This window comes from Pogona vitticeps, chromosome 3, assembly GCF_051106095.1.
Source record: "Pogona vitticeps strain Pit_001003342236 chromosome 3, PviZW2.1, whole genome shotgun sequence".
Taxonomy (NCBI): domain Eukaryota; kingdom Metazoa; phylum Chordata; class Lepidosauria; order Squamata; family Agamidae; genus Pogona; species Pogona vitticeps.
Genome location: NC_135785.1, coordinates 52,802,053 through 52,814,238, shown reverse-complemented (window position 1 = coordinate 52,814,238; position 12,186 = coordinate 52,802,053). Strand labels below are relative to the sequence as shown.

Here is a 12,186-nt window from a genome sequence, read left to right as displayed (position 1 = left end):
CTACAGCAGTTTTCACTTATGAAAGCTAAAAATGAGGTCTCTGTGAGCATGTTTTCTGTTGTCCTTCAAGAGCTTCAGACAGATCAATCAAAAGAAGCTCCGAGTAACTCTAGAGCTAGCAGAGCAGCTTCTCTGGTGGGCAAACATAGAAAACCTGTCAAGGAGAAAAACCTTCAAGCCCACATAGTCCTTGGTCCTGGTAACAACAAATGTTTTATGGTCACAAATCTGCTTATTAAACATGCTGGAGAAGTTAGCAGTAATAAAAGCCTTCAAAGTGATTCTTTAAGGAAAGATGGTACAGGTGGCCATGGACAACTCTGCAGTAATGTTTTACATAAATAAATAAGGAGCTATCCATTTTATGGCTCTTCTGTATCTTTCAGACCTACTCTGGGAATGGTGTGTTGAAACTCACATCTATCAAATTTTGATATATCTTGTGGGAGAGGACAACCAGATAGCAGATTCCTTGAGTTGATGAGCTGTACAGATGCATGAGTAGGATCACCTTAGGTGTTCCAAAGCATATGCAGTTGTTGGGGCCAGCCACAGATAGAGTTATTCATGACAGCAGAAAACATAAAGTGCCCAAATACAGTTCCTGGGCAGGCTGAGGAAGAAAATATTTGGGAGATGCCTTAAGTGTTCAGTGGACTGGGATTTTAGCCTACCTCTTACCTTCCTTCCCTATGATCCGTAGAGCGATTGTGAGGGCTATGGAAGGAGAAGGCAACTGCGATAATCCTAGCACCATGCTGGCCGTATCAGCCATAGTTCACAGGTCTCCATGAAGCAAAGAACATGTACCATCTACAAAGGGAATCAGATCTGATAACTCAATGCAGAGGAACAGTTCACCATCCAGACATGAACAGAATAAAATGGTCAGCGTGGAGGATTCACCTACAATAAAGGAAACCCTGATTAAAGCCAGAAAGCCTTCAAGCAGGAAGACTTACAAATGTAAATGAATCAAGTTTGTTTCATTTGTAAAATCAGTGGGAGAAGATTATCACACAGACCCCCATCACTACATATAATTCTAATTTCATCCTCCACGTAAAAGAAAAGGGCCTGTCACATTCCTTCCTGAAAGTCTACCTTTCTGCAGTTGTGGTGAATTAAAGAGCAGGCAGGCTCACCAGTGTCAAACATTTTCAAGAATGAAAAAAAATAGAAGTTCTACAGAATCTATACCCTGACATTAAGGCACTGTTACCTTAATGGTCTTTGCCTGTAGTTTGTCATCAGATGACAAAGCTGCCATTTGAACTCATAACTACAGTATTTCTGACCTATGTCTATTAACCTACAAAACAGTACTGTACAGTATTCCTGATTGCTGTCATATCAAAGTTGTAACAGACTTACATATTAGCCAACCTTCTTTTCATCCCCTTCTACAAAATTGGAAGGATCTCTGCACACATTAGATGCCTATTGAGCCCTAGCTTTCTATATGTCAGGACCAAAGATCTCCTGAAAATACAAGTTATTCTTCTGGTGTAAAACAAAACAGAAGGGCAATCAGGTGTGCTCTCAAAGGATATCCAAGTGGCTGATAAACGCCATCAGTTTGTTTTACCATTTGACAAGAAAACCTTTGTCCAGTTCTTTGAAGGTACATTCTGCCAGGGTGCTTGCTGCCTCTGTTGCCTTTTTGAAATGATGGACATTTGTAAGGCTGCTATATGACCTCAACCTGTGATGTTCATTAAACATTGTAAAGTGGATGTGGAAGCAAAGCAAAACTTGATGTTTCGTTTGGTCAAGCAGTAATTTAATCAATGTTGGCCTGACATCCCACTGGCTGGTAAGTGAGCTTGGTAATCATCCATTAGTGTGAAACACAAAGAAGGACAGGTTACTTGCCTGTAACTGTAATTTTGTTGAGTGGTCATCTGTGAATTCACGCAACCCACCCAACCTCAGCTCTGTCTGCCACACATTGTGTTTGAGTCAACAGCAGACATGGAAACTGGGAACTCACCATTAGGTGGAGGAGCATGCATTATGTGTGAGGGTGGAGCTAACAGCTTTCTAGAAAGATTCTGAGGAATTTTGCACAGGTTCAGAACTATCCATTAGTGTAAATTCAGAGATGACCACTGAAGAACTACTGTTACAGGTGAGTAACTTGTTACTTGTTTGCATCAATTTCAGTGCTTGAAAAGGTAACATTTCCTCTACTTGCCTTACAAGTGTCTAAGCTAAACATGTGCATCTTTCCAAACAGTTGGGTAGAGTCCTTTGTGCATAGCTAGGCCTAGAATTCTTTCAAATGTCTCACTGACTTTGAAGGTGGAACCAAAAATTTAATCCACTAAAAATGTGTCTTTTCCCATATATCCCAGCTAAAATCATTTGTTTTAAAAATATTTGGTGCAAAAATTCCCTGTGTGCCTTTTGGGGCTGAGGGAGGCAATTATCTTGTCCTCGTATTCCAAAAATGTTTTTGGAAATTTGAAAAAAAAGGGAGGGGGAAATGAGAGGGTATGGGAAGCCAGAGACGTGTATTTAGATACGTTTGGGTTTCACACTCAAAGTTAGTGAGTTGTTCTTTCCTGTTGTAGAATAGTAAATTTTACTGCAACATGGATTTGACCTCTGTCTTAAATCATGTTGATTCATGTTCAATTATTTCTATTGCTAGCCTTAAATATTTCTAATGTTTACAAGTTGCCCTGTAGTGTAAGAAAATAAGTAATCAGTGTCTGGTCCCACTTGTTTTAGTAGCCCTCCTTCCTATTTTCAGAGTGTGGAAGAAACTAGATACACATACCCTGTTTCCCTGAAAATAAGACAGGATCTTATATTAATTTTTGCTCCAAAAATGCATTAGGTCTTATTTTCAGGGGATGTTCTATTTTTTTCATGTACAACAATCTACATTTATTCAAATACAGTCATGTCATCTTCTGGTTGCTGCACAATGGTGGAGGGCAGGGTTTCACTTTACTAGGGCTTATTTTGGCGGTAGGGCTTATATTACGAGCGTCCTGAAAAATTCTACTAGGGTTTCAGGTTCGGTCTTATTTTCAGGGAAACAGGGTATCAGTAATCTATAACTAATTACTTTTAGGAAATGACATAATCAGTAGGTACATACCTACTTTTTAGGTATAACAAATAAAACCGAATTACTTAAAAAAGTTAGTTTTGAAGGGTTTTTTAAGGCATATTGAAATCTACATGGCAAGGGTTTTTGCCTTCTCTATTTACATCAAGATTTCCATGGTGCAGTATAAGAATTGGCCAATACACAAGAATCAGACAAAGAATGGCAGACTACCATGCAAAATATAATAACAGCCGGATTTCAGCAAGTAAATGAATGTCTTAGCCAAATAGTAGATCAGATGAAAGAGATGACATTAGATGTTAAAGCAAAGCAAAAGCAAAGCGTGCTGCTTATATAACCGCCCCATAGTGCTTCAAGCACTCTCTGGGCGGTTTACAAGTTAATTATGCAGGCTACACATTGCCCCCCAGCGAGCTGGGTACTCATTTTACCGACATTGGAAGGATAGAAGGCTGAGTCAACCTTGAGCCGGCTACCTGGGATTGAACCCCAGGTCGTGAGCATAGTTTTGGCTGCAGTACAGCGGTTTAACCACTGCGCCCCGAGGCTCTTAAACAACAGTTTCCCCCATTTCCTTTTACCCTTTGTATTTCCCACCTTGTTCTTAGTTGATAAATAATAAATAAAAGAGTAAATAAAAAAAGAATTGGCCACTAGAGGGAATAAGATAATTTCCCTGGATTTTTCTGAATTACTTATGTGCAGCACAACAAATTACTTGCATGAATGGAGAAATGATAATGACTTGGCTGCAAGACGTAATGAAGAACATAGTTTCTTTTAAAATGCAGTGTCCCCAAACTGTGACTTGAAGGCAAGGAATGCAGGGCACATGCCTTGCTTACAAAGCTGATACTACAGTGGTGCCTCACAAGACAAAATTAATCCATTTCATGGTTAATGCCATCTAGCGAAAATTTTCGTCTTGTGAAGCGCATTTTCCCATAGGAATGCATTGAAATTTAATTAATGGGGGGGGGAGTCAGAAACAAAAAAAATGAAAATAAAGTCACCAGGTACTCTAGACTGCGCTCGGCTCCTCACAGTGTCTTGGTAGCCCCCGAAAAGCCGGAAAAAGAGCACCAAACAGCTGAGAGCTGGCACCCAGCAGGGAGGCGGCAGCCATTTTGTGCTCTTCTCCGCTCCCGCACCTCCCCTGCCTCACAGCTGATTGGTCTTAGAGGCTTCCCCGGGCTTGCCCAGCACCGAAAAAGGCAGGAAAATGAGCTGGAAATTAAAAAATTGTGCTTTTCCTCTACCCCAGGGAAGCCTTTGAAAGCGGCACTTTGCCGCTAGGGGTGGCGGGTCTTCTTATGGATTGAGAATTGATTGAGAACCAAGAAACAGAGAGTAGGTGTCAGTGGGCAATTTTCACAGTGGAGAGAGGTAAAAAGCGGTATGCTCCAGGGATCTGTCCTGGGACTGGTGCTTTTCAACCTATTCATAAATGACCTGGAGACAAGGATAAGCAGTGAGGTTGCCAAGTTTGCAGAATACCCAAAACTTTTCCAGGTGGTTAAGACCAGAAGGGATTGTGAAGAGCTCCAGAAGGATCTCTCCAAACTGGAAGAACAGGTGGCAAAATGACAAATGTGTTTCAGTATAAGAAAATGTAAAGTAATGTGCACTGGAGTGAAAAATCAAAACTTTAGTTATCAGTTAATGGGTTCTGAGCTGTCTGTGAGGGATCAGGAAAGAGATCTTTGTGTGCTGGTGGATAGTTCAATGAAAGTGTCAACCCAGTTTGTGGCGGCAGTGAAGAAAGCCACTTTCATGCTAGGTATCATTAAAAGGAGACGGAAAATAAAACATGCCATTGTACAAAATGCTGGTGAGGCCTGTATTGCATATAGTTCTGGTCGCCGCACCTCAAAAAAGACATAGTTGAACTGGAAAAGGTGCAGAAGAGAGCGACTAAAATGATGACTGAGCTGGGGCACCTCCCTTCTGAGGGAAGGCTACAGCGTTTGGGGCTCTAGAGAAAAGGTTCTGAGAGGGGACATGATTGAGACATATAAAATTATGCAGGGGGATGGATAAAGTGGATAGAAGGAAGCTCTTTTCCCTCTCATGCAATACCAGAACCAGGGGACGTCCACTCAAATTGAGTGTTGGGAGAGTGAGAGCAGACAAAAGAAAATATTTCTTTACCCAGTGTTGTTAAGTCTGTGGAACTCCTTGCCACATGATGTGGTGATCACATTTGGCCTAGATGCCTTTAAAAGGGGGAATGGACAGATTTCTGGAGGAAATGTCCATTGCAGGTTACAAGCCATGATAGGGATGAATAATCTGTAGGCTTAAAAGGAAGGTACCTCAACATGCCAGATGCAGGGGAGGGATATCAGGAGACAGGTATCTAGTTGTCTTGTGTGTTCCCACAGTCATCTGGTGGGGCCACTGTGCTCCCACAGGCATCTGGTTGGGCCACAGTGAGATACTGGAAGCTGGACTAGATGGGCCCATGGCCTGATCCAGCAGGGCTCTAATCATGTTATTTTGATGTAGGCTTGCTTTAACTAGTGATTGATTGATCTTATCTTCTTCAAAGCCCTATTTTACTACCCCAAAATTAGTATTCCCTAGTTGTCTTTTAACATTAAAAATACTGTGTATGTATTAATGAAGCAGTATAAACAATTTATATAAAACAAGTTTAAGAACAATACAGTTGTAAAATATCTGCCATAGTAAAATTTAGTTACAAAGCAGTAAGAAGCAGCACATTTTAAAATCCATATTCAGATCAGTCACACAGGGTGCTAGTTGTATAGGATCTTTGAGATGATTATATAATATCAAGACCTCCCCTCAAAGGGTCAGCCTCTAGCTTTGATTCACCATATGATCTCAATAAAAGATTATCTGAAAAGGTAAGTTGGTCCATATGGGTGTAGGTTAGTGGTTCTTAATATTGGGTCACCCATGTGTTCTTGGATTGTAAGTTCCAGAAACCTTAACCACTAGCTGTGCTGGCTGGGGTTTCTGGGTGTTGCAATCCAAGAATACTTGGTTACCCAAGGTTGGGAACCACTGGTGTAGGTGTTCATTCAGGTAACTGAGATTTAAAGCATTTAGGATTTGAAAGTAAACCAGTGCACTTTAAATTTACCTGAAATTTAAAGTGTAGCTACAATCAGTGTAGCTGGTGCCGGATTGGGATAATGTGATCTGACCTTCTAGCACTACAAAGACATGAGTAACCATATTCAGTACCAGCTGTATTTTCCAGATTGCCTTAAGATAGGTTCACACAGAGCATGTTACAGTATCAAGGCTGAACTATAACAGGTCCCCCAGCATCCCCTTCTGAGATCTGACATGTTAGTTAAGAATGACATCTTTGTTAACTCATTTTTCTATGATCCAGCTAGGTGATGCAGAAAGAAACCATAGCCAATGGTATCTAAAGAGAACTAAAGAGAAATCCATAAGAACTAGCAGAATTACATTCCTGCATCCATTCTCCATATAAGTTGTACAACAGGACAGCTAAGGCTGTTTCTGTCCTGGAAAGATGTCTGGAATGAGTAATTTTGAACTGCTTGAATGCTTATAATGGTTAAGAAAGGCCAAGCATCTTCCTAAAATTAATAGAAAATGTATTTTGTGAGTTACCTACTCTTTTGTTTTGCATCTAATCATTATTTTCTGGGATGTAGCCTACTGCCTTTGAACTTGCATGGTTAACATTGTTGACTTATTCTTTTATAATTGTAAAGTTCTTGGCCTTTTCTGGAAAAAAATATTGCAGTTTTAATTCCATTTTTGATGATGTTTTAATATGCCTTCATTTTCCTTAAGTTTTAAAAAAATGTGGTTGACGTACTAAGTGGATTTGATTTGATTGCCAAGATTAGGCGTTAAAGCAAGCCAAGATTACTTTGGAGCATGTTTCCAGCATAAAAACATACTTAATGTGTGTGTTTGGTTTTACCTATTCCTTCTTGTTCTCAAGTGATTCTCATGTCTCTACAGACGGAGTGCTTGATCTGTCCACTAAGAAAAGCCCTTGTGCAGGCAGCGCCTCCTTGAGCCATTCACCTGGCTGCTCCACTGCTCCTGGGAATGGGTAAGGGAAATTCTTAGTCTTTTTGCTCAGATCTAATGGTTGTTTGTATAACTGTGGATCAGATGCTTCCTCACAACTTCCACAGATGTGTTTTAACCCTTCAGAGTATAAAATCTTGTAGAAAATACCTTCTTTCCAATTTTTAAATATATAGGCAAGTGTGAAAATACAGTTCCATGTTAGAAATACTTTGATTATGTAGCCAGTACATTGAGATGTAGAGAGATGTACTATTTTAGCCTTTAAAATATGAGTTTGAGCCAAGTTTGGATGCTCACCATTGGCTGTGGAAGCATTTGTGGCCACTGGTGGTTTTTTCCATATGAAGCCTTACTGATGACTCCTACAGTTCGTATGATTATGGCAGCTTGTAAAGGGAGTCCATCACAGTTGCAGTTTCTGAGTCTTTTTAGTCCTCAGTACCTGCCAGACTGTGTCTGTGCTTACTGTATCTGATTAACTTTGAGGTTCTCTGAATCCCATGCATATGGGGGCTGCTAAGTGTGTCTTCAGTAGAACAAGAGGACTGTAGCCTCTAGTTTGAACTCTTTAGCAAATAGCCATATTTCATTTGGTGATCAGAGTATATGGGACAAGACAATTAAGCAAACACGCTAGTTGGTAAGAAGTTACACAATTTTCTTAGATGTTGTTGGAGTTTTTTTTAAAGGTAAACTATTATAACACAGTATTGTGATTTTATTTGTTTATTAAGGGTCATTAGATTTATGGCAAATTTATAATTATCTACCATGGAAATGTTTTCAAGAGGAATACTTGCACTGAATAGTTCAAACATTACTGACACTGTTCTATTGTACTAGTAAAGAGTTCCTGCATACAGATTTCTTTTAGGAAAAAACCTCTGATCTGATCAACCCTGTATGTTTAGTTGCATGTGCTAGTTGAGAGAAATCACCTAGCAGAGAACTTGGGATGGCAATGTAAGGGTCATAAAGTAGTATTTTAAAAGTTTCTGCCAATTTTACTTAAGAATATTACATGACAGAATTTATATGTTAATCACATTATTTTAAAAAGTTTGATTTCTGCTTAAAAAAGCCTTTATTTGTTCCCATTAATTAAATGGGCCCCTTAACTCTATAATCCTTTTAAAACTTAAGAAAGATTCTGTGAAAGGGGGGTGGGGATCAATTTTTGTACTTGTTTCTTTTCTGAATGTTCTGTGAGTTTTCATTTAAAAAATGTTTCCCTGTGGATTGCTGAAGGTCTTATTCAAGAGATCAGCATGTTTTGCTAAGTCTTAAATAGAAGAGGTGGCTCTAAGAGGTGTGCAACAGTACTATGTGTCTTTGTTTCTGCTTTGTACTGTTAAGCTTCTACCAGTTAATGATTGCCCTCTGCTGAGCAAAGTGCCAGTTAATTCTTATGGTGGAGTGTTGTTCTCTCTTATAGATAGTTGAAATACAGTATATGCTTTAAAGTCTATTAGAGATTAAGTTTTCTCCCTGAGGTTGTGATGGGCTTTGTTTAGAATCCACATGGAGCATGTTATCAAATTAAGAAGTTTCAAAATCTGAATGTAGTAATTAATATGTATTTGCTAAAGGATTAGAAACCCTGAATTTCAGCGTAGCATTATCTTTTCACTATTCTGTGGACACAGTTTTTTTTAATGTAGAAATTGTCTTCATGATAGAAGCACTTTACAAAATAATTATCTTAATATGCAAAATGCCAGGAATATATTACATGCTTTTATTCAAATTATTTATAAGAATTAAAATAGATATATGTGTAAAACACATTTTGATTGTCTAATTAGACTTTAGATAGCTTTAAAATTAGATTTGCTTCTGAGCTGTTTAATCAGTAAAGTTAGAAAGCAGACAGGATAACAAATACTTGTTCTAATAAAAGAAAATACTAGTTTTCCTATCTTGATGTAGGACATAGAACTGATAACACTGATAGTTAGGATAATTCATGTCAAAAGGAAATAAAGTATTGATTTACACAGCATTGTTGAGTGACATCCCCCCAGTACTGCGGTTTAATATAATGTAAGCAAACATCTTTGAATTCTTTTGAGCACTTTTGGTCCTGACTGGTAACTAGCAAATATAGTGTGAATCCTTCCAGAATTTTCACCTTTTAATAAAAAGTGCAGGTGGCTGATGTGTGTGAGTGTGTTGAATTTGCTGCATTTTGTCACTTGGCTTACTCTTTTATTACTGTACTTGTTTAGTGGTAACGTCACACTAGTAATACAGTTGTGAATAAACTGGCAAATGATTATTCCTTTCTAATCTATAATTAAGATGGTATTTTCAGACACTTGCGCGAAGCCTTTTCTGCTCCACGATTTTGTGAACCCAACCAAAGACCAGCTGACAGGTTTCATTTTTCTTTGCCCAAAAAGCTTCTCTTTGTTTTTGAACAAGTTTTTAAAAACTGACTGCTGAGACTTTAAAACATAAAACATAAAAAAATAAAAAGTAAAAAAGCCCACAAAAGTGATGTTACCCAAGCAAGGCCTTCTAATAAAGGAGTGGCCGCCTCACCCATTCCTCCCTACCTGTGCAAGTCCTGCTCACATCAGTTTCCTTCCATCCAATTAGGCGACCTGGGAGACCCAGCCAGCACCATGCAGAGGGACTTCGGAGTGGTGATGGGGTGCCCTCGAGAAGTTGGCAGGATGGAACGAGGGAAGGGTCTGGCCACTCCACATCTCTCAAAGTTCCATTGGCTCGATCACTGCAGATAAGCGAAGAACTGCTGAGCAGAAACCAGCATGCTACAGCTGCCAGCCACGGGCCATCTGGGTTGCAGAATCACGGACAGCACATGATACTTTCCAGGGAGGCTTCTTGGGCAAAACCACACTACGAATTCAACTTCACCCGAATGAAATTCAGGGGAAATGGTGCACTCAGCAACATCAGTGACCTTCCTTTTCTTACAGAAAACTCAGCCTTTCAAAAAATGGCACTTCAAACTAAACAGGATGTGAAAAAGGACATGAGCCATTCAACTCCTGTGGATTTAAAGATACCACAAGTTCGAGGCATGGACCTTTCGTGGGAGTCCCGTTCTGGTGACCAGTATAGCTACGGCTCTTTGGTGATGGGTTCACAAACGGAGAGCGCGCTTAGTAAAAAGTTAAGGGCTATCCTTCCGAAACAAAACAGAAGGAGCTTGCTGGATCCTGGACCAGATTCCTGGGGCTCAGATGCTGAGCAATCTACCTCTGGACAGCCATATCCCACCTCTGATCAGGAGGGAGATCCTGGCTCTAAGCAACCTCGGAAAAAAAGAGGCAGATACAGACAGTACAACAGTGAAATATTGGAGGAAGCAATTTCTGTGGTGATGAGTGGGAAAATGAGCGTTTCCAAAGCTCAAAGTATTTATGGGATTCCCCATAGCACCCTGGAGTATAAAGTGAAAGAGAGGCTGGGCACTTTGAAAAACCCTCCAAAGAAAAAAATGAAATTAATGCGGTCGGAGGGACAGGATGTCTCTGTAAAGCTTGAGATAGAACCCCAGGGAGAGGCAGCACAGAGTGCAAATGAGTCAAAGGATGATTAGGGATGTTGTTAGAGTGCCAATTACATAATAAACTGGGTGAGCACTATGGCATTGTTCAACTCCCACTTTATGTACCTGATTCCTCTTCAGTCACTGGGTGCAGGACATGCTCCTTTGCAGTTCAGCAGAGACTTACGTGGACACAGGGGAAAGGGTGCTCTGAATGTTGCATATTTGTAAATTTTCTGGCCCAAAATGGCTTAGAGCCCTTTTTTGTGTTCTGTTCTGTTTTTGTTTTTGGCCTTTGCATGTTTCTCTAATATTTTATAGAGAATTGAGTTACCTCACAAAAATGCAGACATGGAAGTGGACTGCTTGCCTCTTGAGCCTGCATGGACTTTCAGTTATTTTATGGGGTTTGCTTTTTTCACATGGCCTTTTATTTAAAAAAAATCACTCTCTTGAACTCTAGAACCAGACTTTTAAAACAAGAACTGGATCTTTGCTTTATAACAAGTTTTTCACAATATTATTCTTGGATCCAGTTGGCTTGAAAGAAAGCTTAAACCTCTTGAAAATAGTAGCTGGTTTTGAATTTAGAGATTGGTGGTTGAGGTTTAGTCAGTTCAGTCTAATTGGAATAATTTTGTTTTACATTCAGCTACTTTATTATTTGCAGTCTGCTTAGTGCTCACCCGGCGGGGTGGGTGGGAATGGGATGGGGGAGCTTTACATACACTACCTTCAGAATGATTGGGTTAATTTCTTTGGAACACTACCTTCACTGTAATTGTTTGCTTTTTTTTATGAAGGTGAGAGTTGAACTCACCTGCTTGAGGATGTAGCCTTATCTCAACAAACTCCTTGTATTCAGGAGCATCAGGGTACACTGAATTATATACTGGGGTATTCCTCACTTTAACAAAATACAGCTTTTCTTTTACAACCTACATACTTTCAACAGACTGAATTCAGAGTTTGCTAAACAGTGCATTTCCAACAGCTTTTTTAAAAAACCTCTTCGGGGTGGTGGTGGTGGTGGTGGTGGTGGTGGTTCAGGAATATATATAACGGCTTACTGTACTTTTGGACAAAAACAGTCAAAATCCTCATATAACCCACTAATCTCTAAACATTACAACCTCAATAGCTTGCCTAACTAGTCATGTAAATGAAGGATCTATATTAATGTTCAGGGAAGAAATTTTTACGAATCTTAGTAAAATCCACGATCAGGCCATTCTGATCTGGCTTAGGCTGAGCATAACACTGTCAGGGTTGAACACCCAATGGGTGTTTCCTTTTTAAATACTGAAGTTGCCAGTAGCAGGAAATGTTCTTGCATATTTTGATTTTTTTTTGTTTTCTTTTATCCATTGTTGATTTAATAGTTAGCTCACATTCATGTAGGAGACACCACTAGCACTCCTAAGTCCTTTTTTAGTTACCATGGCATCTGATCATTCTTTTGTTTTAAGCTTTAATAAAGCTTTCTGGACTTGCAGCTTCACTAAATCATACTCACTGGTTCTTCAGG

At 39.6% G+C, this 12,186-nt stretch overlaps 1 protein-coding gene across 30 annotated transcripts in view; it reads left to right on the top strand.

The window, feature by feature from the left end:
• LCOR (ligand dependent nuclear receptor corepressor) overlaps nucleotides 1-12,186 on the top strand; it is a 103,522-nt gene that overhangs the window by 55,091 nt on the left and 36,245 nt on the right. For 28 of the 30 annotated variants that reach the window (XM_020790876.3, XM_078389429.1, XM_078389435.1 and 25 more), the window contains one exon: nucleotides 7,064-7,157. In XM_020790876.3, coding sequence (XP_020646535.3) covers nucleotides 7,064-7,157 — 94 coding nt within the window. Of the gene's footprint in view, nucleotides 1-7,063; nucleotides 7,158-9,739; nucleotides 12,103-12,186 lie in introns of those variants that run through there. The other 2 variants (XM_020790901.3, XM_078389436.1) reach the window with 1 other exon arrangement.